Source organism: Larus michahellis, chromosome 3 (assembly GCF_964199755.1).
Source record: "Larus michahellis chromosome 3, bLarMic1.1, whole genome shotgun sequence".
Classification (NCBI taxonomy): Eukaryota; Metazoa; Chordata; class Aves; order Charadriiformes; family Laridae; genus Larus; species Larus michahellis.
Window position 1 is genome coordinate 13272930 of NC_133898.1, and position 12825 is coordinate 13285754.

Sequence of the window (12825 nt, forward strand, 5' to 3'; positions counted from 1 at the left end):
GGAATGTTTCTTTGCATTAAGTCTCTTCCTTGGTGGACCTTTTCCTCTTTGTTTCTCTTTGTTGGCCCAAGTAATGCTTGTGACTGGTAAAGTATAGTGTTTATCACAGATTCCGAGGTTTTGGTTTCTTGTGCCTGTGAGACAAACAGGCAAGAATACAAGTGTCTTGCGTTGATGAGCAGAGCTTGGATGAACCGAGGGAAGCTGCTGATTTCTATGTGTGCAGAACATGGCAGAGGAGACAGTGCTGAAGGCAATAATGGTTTCAGTTTGCCTTCCTAATTTCCCAGAGTATAAATGGTATTACTTTTATGATGTTTTGAATTGTGCTCACTGAAAATAATTGAAAACTAGATAACAGATGTGAAGCTTGGTTGACGTTTTGGAGTAATCTATTAGTCCTACGTAATTACTTATTTCTTCATCTGGTGACAAGTTTGGCTGATTAAGAACTTCATCAAAAAACCAAGCCAGCAGTATTGGACAGCAGTGGAAAATAGAAATAGTTTGGAAATAGCACAAGGATTAATAAGGGAACAAAGAGAAAAAGTGACAGTATTGAAGCCAGATGCGTGGTTTCACATTTAGATGTGGCAGGTACTTGTAACACTAACCTGAGGTTACAACTTGTAGGGTGGTGATAACATCATCACTGAATTGGATTCTCTGTGTTTTTCTGAAACTACTGGAAAAAAATTTGAGTCAAAGGAAAAGCTTTGATACCAAGAGCAAAATGACATGCCTTACAATTGAGATAATCGAAGGATCTCGGGTGGTTTGCCATCGGTCCGGTTACGGAACAATTTTGGAGTTGCAGGGTTTGTTCTGGTAGGGGGATGCAGAACGCTGGCATCTAACCTTGGAGACCCACTGTCGTCTCAGTATCTTTAATACAATACAGGTCTTCATTTTGGAAAAGAAGGGGTACAAAGTAAGGAAGAAATGTAATTTGGAAGGGGCCAGCTGGTCCTTGCAGCCTGTTGTCTCCATGTGTAACCAGCTCCTTCCTTCTTCCCAGATCCAGCTGTGCCCAGGCAGCAGGTCCCTGTGGGCCCCCCCAGCTACGGCGTGAGGGTCTGTGGGCTGCTGCTCGGCTCCTCCATCCACCTGTGCTTGCTGGTTTATTCGTTGCAGATTTCTTCCCTGAGTCTGCGCTTGCTGTGGTGTGCCCGCTGCTACTGTGCTGTCTCGAAATGTGGAGGAAATTCATTGCTACAGTGCAAGTACTAAACTGCCTGCTACGGGAAAGGTACTGGGGTGTCCGAGGGGGCAGGAAGGTGTGTGTGGGGACAGTCTTGCCACACCGAAGTGGGCTGGAATGGGCTGCAGCCACCAAGCAAGTCAAGTCCGATCTGCTGTGTGTATTGATTGTGTCTTTCACAGGGGAGGTTGGTTTCCATCTCTTCTGCAAGTTTCCCTCAGGCACTTTGCAATTCATGCCCCTGAGGCTGCGAAGCACGGCTGCGGAGAGCGGTAAATAACAGGAGCAGCTGCTGTCACTCATCCTGGATACTCTGGAAGCGTGTAGCTGTGAGGTGGGTGATCATCAGCATTGAATGTTTTACTCTGGGTAAAAGAGAGCCCTGAGGCTGAGAGGGATTTTGGGAGAAAAGTCTCTTTTCTCTACAAGCTGCAGGATCTGCTGAGTCAGGGGCAGCAAGTGAGACAAAATGCTTCCCACTCTTTCCAGTCCTGGTGATGTGGGAGAGTAAAATGTTTGTCTGTGATTTTGTCTGCTGTCTGTGTTTCAGAAAGACGGAGCGTTGCTAGATCACCACCTGGTGTTTGTTGCCCCATGATAAAAATACTCATAGGGAGATTTCTAGCCTCCCTAGGTGGTCTGTTTTAATATTTTTCTACCATGATGAAAATACTCTAACATGAATCCCTCATATTGCAAAGTAAATCAATTCATTCTTTCTTGCCAAGTTGAGAATACTTAATTACACTCCTGTTTTGCATTTCAAAAGTCAATGATCCTACCCCTTAGTCTCCCTTCTCATTCAGTTCTTCTTTCCTCCAGCTTTTGTAGTGCCTTTTTCATGTTACCCTTTGAGTTCATATTTTGCGTACGAACTGCACCCTGTACGCTGCCTCTTCTGCAGGATTATCAGTCTCTGGCTGCCCTTCCTGTGCAGCATTTAGGATTGCTACCCTTAGAAGAAAAAAAGGTGATGGTCGAACAAAAGTTTGATAGTCTGCTAAAGATCAGGGCCTGAGAAAGACCCCCCAGCTTTCTTGTGCAGGAGATGAGCAATTCATTCATTTACGGAACCCCCTGATCCTCACCTCCAGCCGGATTTGCTGGTGCTGCTACGAATGCATTCTTACATCCTTCTGTTCACATCTTGGGTGCTGAAGAACACAGAAGGACTGGCAATTAGTGAAAGAAACGTAATGAAGGTACCTCATCAAATGCCGTCTTCCCTATAGCAATGTTTGCTAAAGAAAATTAAAGCCTGACTGACTATATAAGAGTCAGAGCTGGCTCACAGCTGGACGGGAGCATGCGTTATACGAATATAAAGAATTGTAGACCTGCTTGGTGGCCATTGATTCAAGAATAATCGTTTCAGAGTGACTCCCGTGCCAGGTAACAAAGATCGGTGAATGATATTTTCCCGAACAGGAAACTCTGTTTTCCCTTTGACTGGGTCTTAAAGCTCTTCACCAACTCCTGCGTCCTCTGTGGCTTGGTGGCACATCTTATTACTCAACTTCAAACGCCATCTGGAAGAGGCCTCTTAGGAAATACGCTAGTGCGTGGCATCATTTTATTCCTCTCTGTTCAGTTGCCAAAAGGAAGCAGTGTCTCTGCAGAGCGGAATTCGCCACAGGAGGAGCGGCCAGCACACAAAAGCCTTTTCAGGCCTTGCACTCTCAGTCCTCCTGCAAGAGCGGCTCGAGCAGAAGAGATGTGAGCTGGGGGGAGTGCAGCACGGGCCGCGATCTTCCTGCTGAGGCCAGGTAGCGATGCAGTTCCCCCCCAGCAGAAACCCCTTCCTGTTTTTACAGGCGGCTATCCATAGTTGTATGTCCTTTGGTAGGTTTTGGATGCTTGGGGGTGTACTTGCTCTGAGGCAATTGTTCTTGCACCATAGCTGTCAGGGTGGGTTCAGCCCTTGTCTGAGTCTTGCGGAGCCCTAATTCATCCCTGTCTGAGTTTAAAGATTCCTTGGCTCTATGCCACAACAGGGTTTTTCTCCAATGCGTGCAAAAAGCAGCTACTTCTTCTTCTTCAGAGTCAGGTGGGGGCTTTTGCAAACCCTGTTAGACAAAATATTTGCATGCTTTAATATATTGGTGTACATTAACTCGTTTAAAATACCTTAAATGATAATAAAAGCCCAAATATATCAATGTGGCCAATGTGGCATCTCTACCTGTTAAAGCTTAAAAAAATGCTTAAAATGCTTAAAAGTACTTAAAAACCTGGTCACAGAGAGATAAAAGGAATGCAGTATAGTTAGTTTTTTGATAAGCAGGGAAATTTCCAAAGGGAGTAAGCCAGGTCATAAAGGACGTTTTGTAATCTAGACAATGAAGATAAAAGAATGGCTGATTACTTCAGGTTGACATCAGCAAAGTGAAAAATGGACGTATATAGTATGTTTTTAACAGTATGGGCAATTAACCACAGGAGGAGCTTTTCCACCCTTGTGGCTGATCGTTCATCAAATAGGATTCTAATCAAAGCCGTGTCTTTTTCAAAAAGATGTGCTGGAACTCAGCAACAGTTGTAGGATTATATAGGAAGCTAAGGCACACAATGAAAAACTGCATCAGCGGAGAATCTGGTTGTATTTGCACCAGTTTTCTGAGTGCTTTCGCTTGAAGTCTGCTTTCACAAACTATTTACAGTTGGATCAATCAGCAGTTGGCAGCTGCAAGGGAAGCTCTTGGGAGTTTTGATCAAAGCTCATCTCGAGACAACATAAAGACTAAGACTGACATGGACTATTTCCAAATAAAGGCCTCCAAGGAGATGCTGCTGCTCTCCTATCCAAAAATGAAATGGGAAACGGACCAACTAAAGATGACTTCAGAGTTGGTTGCACTGACAGAGAAGATTCAGTGCCTGGAAGATGCATAGTGGGCTTCGGAAACAAGACGGAAAGGCATAAAATAAAAACATCGCAGTAAGAATCTTTACCTTCAGCTGGAGTCAGAGGTCCCACGGCAGCTGGCGGTCACCTCCCATAACCAGGCTTGGCTGTAGGAGCTCCCCACAGCGTGGACTCACCTTGCAAAATCTACTTGATGCCATCAGCATTAACTTACTTTGATACATGCTGCCTCAGCTGCCTTCAGAACATGCCAAACTGCTTGGATTAGGTTCTGCGCGTTGCTCACAAGCAGCTCAGAAGAGGACTTGCTTTCTGCAGTGACTGCTTTTACCCTTAAAAGACATTTTGAAGGATTTTACTGGAAGAGCATCAGAGAGTGTGCCTCCCCTGTGTGACCAGAACTCTGTCAGTTACTCCAGACCCAGAAGATTGTCCCCTGCACTACCAGAGCAGTTTTCCACAGATGCAGGCAAACCAGGGGAGGAGAGGGCTGTTTACAGCAACAGGAAGAGAAGGAGACCCCTGAATTGTAACTGAACGGGGCTACAAGCTGATCCAGCAAGGACATCTGGAGACCACTGTGGACAGCTCTTTGAAAGGGTGCCACCAGCCTTGGGAGAGATTGTCCTTGACCCTGTCAACTCACCTGGCCACAATGCTGAGCTGGCTGCTGATGGTGTGGGTCTGCTCTGCAGCACACAGCAGCTCTGTGGAGCATCTCTTATCGAGGCAGTGCTTCGCAACGATGCGTCCAAATTTAACAAACACCTGCCCATCGGAAGCCATTTGCCTTGCACAGGCGACAAGCTGGTCCTTGCTCTAAAACAAAATAGAAATACATGTCACAAGTGGTGTCCCCCAGGGCTCGGTGCTGGGGCCGGTTCTCTTTAATATCTTTATCAATGATCTGGATGAAGGAATCGAATGCACCCTCAGTAAGTTCGCAGATGACGCTAAACTGGGCGGGCGTGTTGATCTGCTTGAGGGTAGGTTGGCTCTGCAGAGGGATCTGGACAGGCTGGACCGATGGGCTGAGACCAATGGTATGAGGTTCAACAAGGCCAAGTGCCGGGTCCTGCACTTGGGTCACAACAACCCCATGCAGCGCTACAGGATTGGGGCTGAGTGGCTGGAAAGCAGCTCGACAGAAAAGGACTTGGGAGTGTTGGTTGACAGCCGGCTGAATATGAGCCAGCAGTGTGCCCAGGTGGCCAAGAAGGCCAACAGCATCCTAGCCTGTATCAGGAACAGTGTGGTGAGCCGGTCCAGGGAAGTGATCATCCCCCTGTACTCGGCACTGGTGAGGCCCCACCTCGAGTACTGCGTTCAGTTTTGGGCCCCTCGCTACAAGAGGGACATTGAGGTGTTGGAGCGTGTCCAGAGAAGGGCTACAAAGCTGGTGAGGGGCCTGGAGGACAAACCTTATGAAGAACGACTGAGGGAGCTGGGGTTGTTTAGCCTGGAGAAGAGGAGGCTGAGGGGAGACCTTATCACCCTCTACAACTACCTGAAAGGAGGTTGTAGAGAGATGGGGGCTGACCTCTTCTCCCTGGTGACAAGTGATAGGACGAGAGGAAACGGGTTCAAGTTACGTCAGGGGAGGTTTAGATTGGATATTAGGAAACATTTTTTCACTGAAAGGGTTATTAAACATTGGAATAGGCTGCCCAGGGAGGTGGTGGATTCACCATCCCTGGAGGTGTTTAAAAAAAGGGTAGATGGGGCACTTAGGGACATGGTTTAGAAGTGGCTTTTGTCAGGGTAGGTTAAAGGTTGGACTTGATGATCTTAAAGGTCCCTTCCAACCTCAGCAATTCTATGATTCTATGTGTTTGGGAAGGGAAGGATTCAAAAGACCACTTTTCCTGCAGGTCAGGAGCATCCAGGAAGCCTAGATATATTCCGAAACAAGGAAAGGACTGGGCACCAGGTTCACATCTAATAAGGAGGAAGTGATTTCTATTGCTTTGCATAAATGCAGCTGGTGCCCTCTTATGAGAGCAGAGTAAATGCAGGGGTTTCAGCAGGTGCTGGGCAACCCTGTCACGCTTATTAAAGTGCTGAGGTGGAGGGGATGAAACACTCCATACCGTGATGGGGCCCTTCTTCCTCAGGAACTGAGTCATGTGAAGCATCCTTGTTGCCATGTCCTTGGTGACCTGGGACATCTTGCTGGGGTCACCCTGCCCTGTGTCACTGTTTTCTGTCTCATGCTTCGCAGGGCTGCTGGCAAGGGCGATTCTGGGAGGACTGTTCTGGTGCTGTGGAGACAATAACTGAACAGATTTTATGCCTGGGGTGTGCAGACGCACTGATGCTGAGACGTCTCCGCCTGTGTGTTTCTGAAGCAGTTCTTGGTGAGTAAAGGAGATGGGAGAGCTGCCTGCCACCTTGCGGGGTCTGCTCTCCCTTCCCAACCAGCCCTTCTCTACTCTGTCCCCTGCACAGTGGGACTATCAAATCCTAATTCCCTGTGAGGTCATCTCCTGGAGCTATCTCCAAATGAGTGGTAGCTGTCATGTGAGCTGACAGTGCCCGCCCTTGAGAAGTACAATTAAGTGCTGTAAATGACTCTGCTGAGTGGTCTGGATCATGTACTGAAGCCTTTGCCAGCTCCTGAGAACCAGCAGCAGTTGTGGGAGTGGAGCTGCTGGTACTCCCAAAGGGTGCTCATGAGGAGGTGAGGAGCTGAGCAGAGACGGATGATGTTTCAGGGGAGGGAAAGTAGTACAGCCCTCTGCTCCTCAGAAACAGCATTTCGGAGATGGGTTTGTTGCAAGAGTGTCTGTCAGATCAGATATCCAGAACTCAGCTGAACAAGGCAGCCAGCAACCTGATCTAACTTCGAAGGTGGCCAGGGGGTTGGACTATTGACCTCCAGAGGTCCCTGCCAACATCGCTTATTGTAATACTCCATGGTGTGAGTAACAGGACTGACTGACAGCCCTGACCATCACCCTGCAGTAAGAGTTGATGGAGAAAAAAGCTACTGTACCATTTCATGTGCCTCCCTGGCAGCTCCACTTCCTCGCCTGCTCCTGCTTGGGCAAGTTTCTGCTGACTTGGCGTGGCTCAGACCATCAAGCTCTTGGGCTGGGAAGAGCTTGGCTGTGCTTTTGTGTTGTCTTGGAGAGCGCTGGTCCCGCGCGTTCTGCAGGTGTCGTCTCATGAGCTGCAGGTTGTGTTCATTGATGCCTTGGACAGCCTGCAGCTGCGTGACGAGATAGTGCGCCTTTGCTGACCAGTACCAGACAATACTGTCTAGGTGGAGATTTCCTTTGACGTGGTGGCTCTCCAAGAGCTGTCTGGCACTGCCCACTGCATCAGACGTGAGAACCAGGAGGTGGTCTGCGATGGAGAGCAGGTTTGCCTGCGATTGCAGTTGGGCACTGGCCTCTAGAACGTCTTGGAGCGTGGTTTTGACCCCCTGAACACTGGCTATTAGCTGACTTGCCTTCTCTTCAAAGGCCTCTTTTCTCCTCTCCCTGTCCTCTTGAGAGAGGGGGGACAGGGCTGGTCCAACAACATCACGGATGACCTGCAGGTGTTCGGTATTGACCTTCTCCAGGTGGAGTAATAATGCCTTGGCCCTGAGGGCCAAGTCTCTCTGTAGAAGCTCAAAGCGAATGTACAAGCTGGCAGTAGACAGTGGGGAGACCAAGAGGGTATTGGAGGCATCCAGCAGTGCTTCCACTAGCACCTTTATCTCCTCCCTGAGTGCTAGGATTTCACTGCGACCACAGTCTTCAGGGCAGGACAAATAAGAAAGCCGGGCAGCCTCCTGCAGCCTCAGGGAGTTCTCAGACACAGCAGCCAAGAGGCTCTGTGAGCAAAGCTTGTTCTTCACGGCGCTCCTCAGCTCCCTCAGGAACAGGACGTCCCTGCCTATGAACTGATCCACAGCACCCAGCAGGATGTGCACGCTGATGGCCCACTGGACACAGCGCAGCTCCAGGATGGCCTTTCCCACCCTGCAGGAGCCTTCCAAAGATGCTGCTTTCTCAAGTAACACTTTGGTGTTCATCTGAGCACATGAAAACTTCGCTTGGACCTGCAGAAAGCTCTCCCAGACACTGAGGGAAATGGGATTTCCCTTACTACAGGCCATGCTTGCAATGTCTCCTGCTAACTGAACCGTTCCTGTTAAACTCATCACGGTCTCGTCCAAAGCCTGTTTGCCGCTCAGGAAGTCATCAGACAAGACAAAGCTAAATACTTGCTGAGACAGACTATACCAAGAGCCTGCCACAGCTGCCAGGCACTCTTTCGTCTCACAGATCCTTTCGGAGAGTGTGAGTGCCATTTGGAGAAGCCTGCCTGGACAACGAAGCTGCCTCGAGGCTGTTTCCCTGGCCAGGCTAATAACACATGATGTCAGTAACACAATCTTCTGGTACTGTCCCAGCATCTCCATCTGGGGAGACTCGGCAATGGGCAGCGCTTCCTTTGCCGCATCGATACAGCCGTTAGAGAGTTCAAGCAAGGCGGAGCAAGCAGCGTTGATGGCTGCCATATCGTGGGCTCTTGTTGCTGCTAGCAGAGCCATAATGACAGGGTGTAGATCTCCTTTCCTTGGAGCGACACCTGGGTGTAAGTTTCCTGCTCGTGGAGATGGATGACTTAAGATGTCTTCTTGCGATGCAGCCTCATCCGTAATGGTTTTTAGCCCAGCACATGATGGGCTGAGTTCAAACGCCTTTGCAACATCAGTGCTTCGCACTTGTTGTCGGAGAGAGCTGAGGATATGCGGGTGGTTGGACCCGTCCAGCCCGTCTCGGACATGGTGAGCAGTAGCCATCAGGAAGCTTGCTGCCTTTGAAAAGACATCTCTAGTTTGGAGGCAGGAGAGTCTCTCTGGGCAAAGTGCTGTGAACGCTTTCAGCTCAAGGATGGAGTTGGCCAGTTGCTCAACCCAAACCAGCAAGCCGTTCCTGAAAATGGGGTCTGTGGCTCTGTCCACATACCTGGTGGTAGCTTCAACCACCCACCGAGCCCAACTGATGAGGCGAGTTGCATGCCAAGAGAGCCTCTTGGGGTCCTGACTTTCCAGGGCTTTTTCACACCGTTCCCTGTGTTTGGCCATTTCCTGGATCGACAGCTTAAGGAATTCACGCATGCTGACTGTCTCCTCAAAACACCGCAAGAGGCTTTCTGTTGTTCCAGCCCACATGTGCTGGAAGGACTGCAGTTGCTCAGCAGCTCTCATCTGGGCTGTGTTTCTGCTCATTTCTGTCAGCAGTGGAGGGAGACTGGCAAGGAGTCTCTTCAAGTACTCTACCCACTCTCCAATTTCTCTAGCAGTTTGGGTTTTGGTGCACCCGGCCAGAACAAAGTCTGCCACTCTAAACATCTGCTGGGCGTGTGTGAAGAAGGTGGCAGTGAGGGGCTGAAGTTTCTTGAAAAATTCTCCTTGTCCTGCTGGAAAACACCCTGTACCGGCAAGGCTAAGGGCATCTTCAACTAACTGCCTCAGGGGTTCCTTACCCTCAAAGAAGGTATCAAGGATTTGGCACAGAGTAGCCGTGAGCACTGCCTGGTTGAGAGTCTCTACCTCCTCTCTCATGGTGTGACATTCCTTCTCCAGGCTGCTTTCTCCCCAGCTTTGCCCTGGCCCTCCCTCCTGCTGCCTTACATGGCTGCAGATGCTCTTCCTCAGCTGTAACAGAACCCAGCAATGTTCTACCAGGTCCAGCTTCAGATCTGACCTGGACGAGTCTGCTAGAAGCATGCAGTAGAAAACAACTGCTTCCACGTGAGCACTGAACTCACTGTTGGGGAGTTGCACTGAGTCTGTGCAAGAGAGGAGAGCCAGCAGCCTGCTCACATGCTGGGAGAAGGTCCCATTTCTGTCCCACGGCTTCTTGCTGCCTGTATTGTCAATGAGCTCTTTGATGGTCCTCTCTGTCAGCTGGAAAACATAGTCTTTGGAGAGGTTGACTTGCTGGTCCCGGGAGCGTTTAAGATCGCTGTGCTTGGCTGCATGGAGCAAGGGAATGCACTTCTGAAGGAGCTGCAAAGTTTGGGCCGCGCTCTTCTGTTGAAAACAATCTCCAAGTTCCTTGAGGCGCTTTGCTGTCAGATGGCTCAGCAGAAGCAAGGCCTCCGAAAAGGCCTGGAAAGCAGACAGCAGTCCTGGCATGTCCCCTGCATCCCGCAGCACAGCCAGGCACTCCAAAAGCCAGCTGGCAGCCTGAATTATCCTCCTTGCCCCAGCAGCATCTTCAATCTGAAGGATCTAACCAGGAAAAAAAAAAAAACCAAACAGAAAAATAGGTCAGAGTGGCTAAGGCTGAAGAATCCCTGTTCGCTGTTTCTTCCTTTGAGCAGCCAAGCTGACACCCCAGCCCTTGTAGGGAAGAGCAGAGGTGTGTTTTGCCCAGCAGACCTGCCCTAGTTGAGTGCCCGGTGAAGAAACAACCATTGCTCCATCTAGAGCTTCCCCCAAGCTCCATCTCATGTCCTGCTGGGGGGCAGCTCTTGTCCCTTCTACAGCTGCACTCTTAACCCACCGCTGCATCCCAGCTTGACCTCTTTCCCTGCTCATGGCAGCACTGTCCCCCTCCGCCATTACCTTTGCTGTCTCTGTGAAGACTCTCTTTGCCGATGCAGCCAGCTCCTCTCTGTGGCCAGGTTTGTCCGGCTGTACCTGGAGCTTGTGGGCTGCTAGCAGAATGCACCTCCCTGCCTGGACAAGGGACTCAGCTGCAGGGTGTGTCTCCTCCTTGAACACCTCATCGCTGGATTCCTCAGCCAACCTGGAACAGAAGCCGTTGGGCTAAGTTCTTCACCGTCCCGTGAGCACCAGCCTCAGTGGGTAGCAAGTGCCGGTCTTGGGCTTTATCACAACGATTAGCCACACCAGACCTTAACTGGCCTTGAATTGATTTTAGCCGTATTTGCAAACTATTTAAGAACCTTTCACAATGGCTGCAAGTCACTTTAAGACAGGGTGTCTGCTATTTACCAGGCCCTAGCTGTAACAGAAAAATAAGCCGGTGGCCAGTGACTAATTTGTGGGTTTGGGCTCCAGTTTACAGAAGCATTCAATAAATTCACTGGAGCATTCGGTCAATCGTCCGACTATTATTTTAGGATGTGTTTAGCTTAAACATTGCTTGTTGAGGTTTTGCTTACTTCGCCATATCCCTTCCAAGCACATATCCCTGCTTTCTCTCATCTCTCCTTTTCCCTTCCTAATCCTGTTCCCCCTCTGATGTTCCCCATCCCTTCCTCTTCACGTTCCTACGTCTCCAGCGGGGTGCAGGCAGGGAGCACCAGCCAGGAGGGGCAGGCTCCCCACCAGTTTCTTTGCCATCCCTTCCTCCTCCTTCCCAGCCCCTAAATGTGCCTGGGAGCAGCCACCCAGCAAACTCACCTTGTTGCAACAGAAGCGAGTTCTTCTGTGGCTTTGGCTAATATTTCTGCATTCTCCCCTAAATTGGGAAAGGCCTGACAGATCCCATCTTCCCATTCCAGGGCGAGGATTAGATGGCAGAGCTGCGCAGCCATGGGGCAGAGGATCCTTTGAATGGCTTTGTTTTCTGTTAAGAGCTCAGTGTCATGGAGATACAAAGGCTCCATTGCGTCCTGCCTGGAAAAGGAAAACAACCTGGTATTATTTGGGATCCTGTGCAATGTGTAACTGCTACCAGTTTTAACAGCGGGCTTGGATTTGGATGGCAGCTTTTGGATGGCAGTAGCATTTGGAAATGCTGCCGGGTTTAGTTCCTCCCAGCCCTGCAACCAGGTCAGCAACCTGGCTTCTGCCCCAGCAGTGGGCTTTTGTCCCGGCTTTCCTGGGGTTGAGCCCTGGGCTGCGCAGCCTGGCTTTGCGGGGCTCCAAGGCCCGGTCGTGTCTCAGGGATACCCCAGTCCCATCCCACAGTGTCCCGAGTTTACATCCAGGCATCTCCCATCCTTAAACGAGCCCAGGTATTTCCTTACCCGGTCCTGCGGACAAGCGCTGTGGACGGGGTCGCGGGCTGTGATGGTGACGGTGATGTTACCTCGTAGCACCCGGCTGTTGGCGGGGGGGACAGGGGGTGCCTGCGCCCATGCAAACAGCTCCTGGGCAGGGATGCAAACCCACGGCTAGGCGGGAGGGGGTGTGTGTGTGATTAATTACACCTTCATTACCATAACTCGGTTCCTGTTGGGGACAGGGTGGAAGGCAAAGCGCCCGCTGCTGGCCTGTGTGGGGTCCGGGGGGAGCAGCGTGGGGCTGCCGGCTGGGACCCCGCGGGCCTCTCTCCTGCTGTTCCGCGGCCAGGGACGTTACCGGGGGCCCGGGGACCACCTCAGCCCCGGGGGTGCTCCCCCGGCGGGGGTGGCTGGAGGCCTGCAGGGCCCTGAGCTGGGGCGGGGGGGGGGGGGAGAGGCGTCGCCATGGAGACGGCGGAGGGCGGCCGGTCGGAGGCTGGTGACGACAGTGCGGGGCGCCGGGCCGCGAGGCACGCCGGGAGTTGTAGTCCGGCGGGCCGTGAGGGAGTGCGAGCCCGCGGCCTCCGCCCGCCCTCAGCCGCGGCCTCAGGCTCGGTCCCGGGCCGTTCCAGCCTGAGGCCGCGGCTGAGGGCGGGCGGAGGCCGCCCTGGGCCAGTAATCTGCCTAATCTAAGGCCCATCTGTCTACAGGGTTTAGTCCTGGCGCTTCCAGCCCCTTAATCCCCGCGCTGCGGCGGCGGATGCGCTCCCCGCCTCCCGCCGCCATCCCGCCTGGCGCCCCGCGGCGTCGTGCAGCGCGCGCCGCGTGACGGGCGGCA

The 12825-nt window shown here is 51.3% G+C and overlaps 1 protein-coding gene across 1 annotated transcript; it reads right to left on the bottom strand.

The window, feature by feature from the left end:
* Positions 1-4607: 4607 nt before the first annotated feature.
* On the bottom strand, positions 4608-12687 carry LOC141740047 (uncharacterized). The gene is made up of 8 exons (XM_074578243.1): positions 12346-12687; positions 12204-12257; positions 12012-12134; positions 11443-11654; positions 10639-10822; positions 7063-10302; positions 6158-6328; positions 4608-4886 (listed from the first exon to the last, which is right to left on the bottom strand). The coding sequence occupies exons 1-8, from the start codon at positions 12685-12687 to the stop codon at positions 4710-4712; spliced, it is 4503 nt and encodes a 1500-aa protein (XP_074434344.1). The 3' UTR covers positions 4608-4709.
* Between the last annotated feature and the right edge of the window lie 138 nt (positions 12688-12825).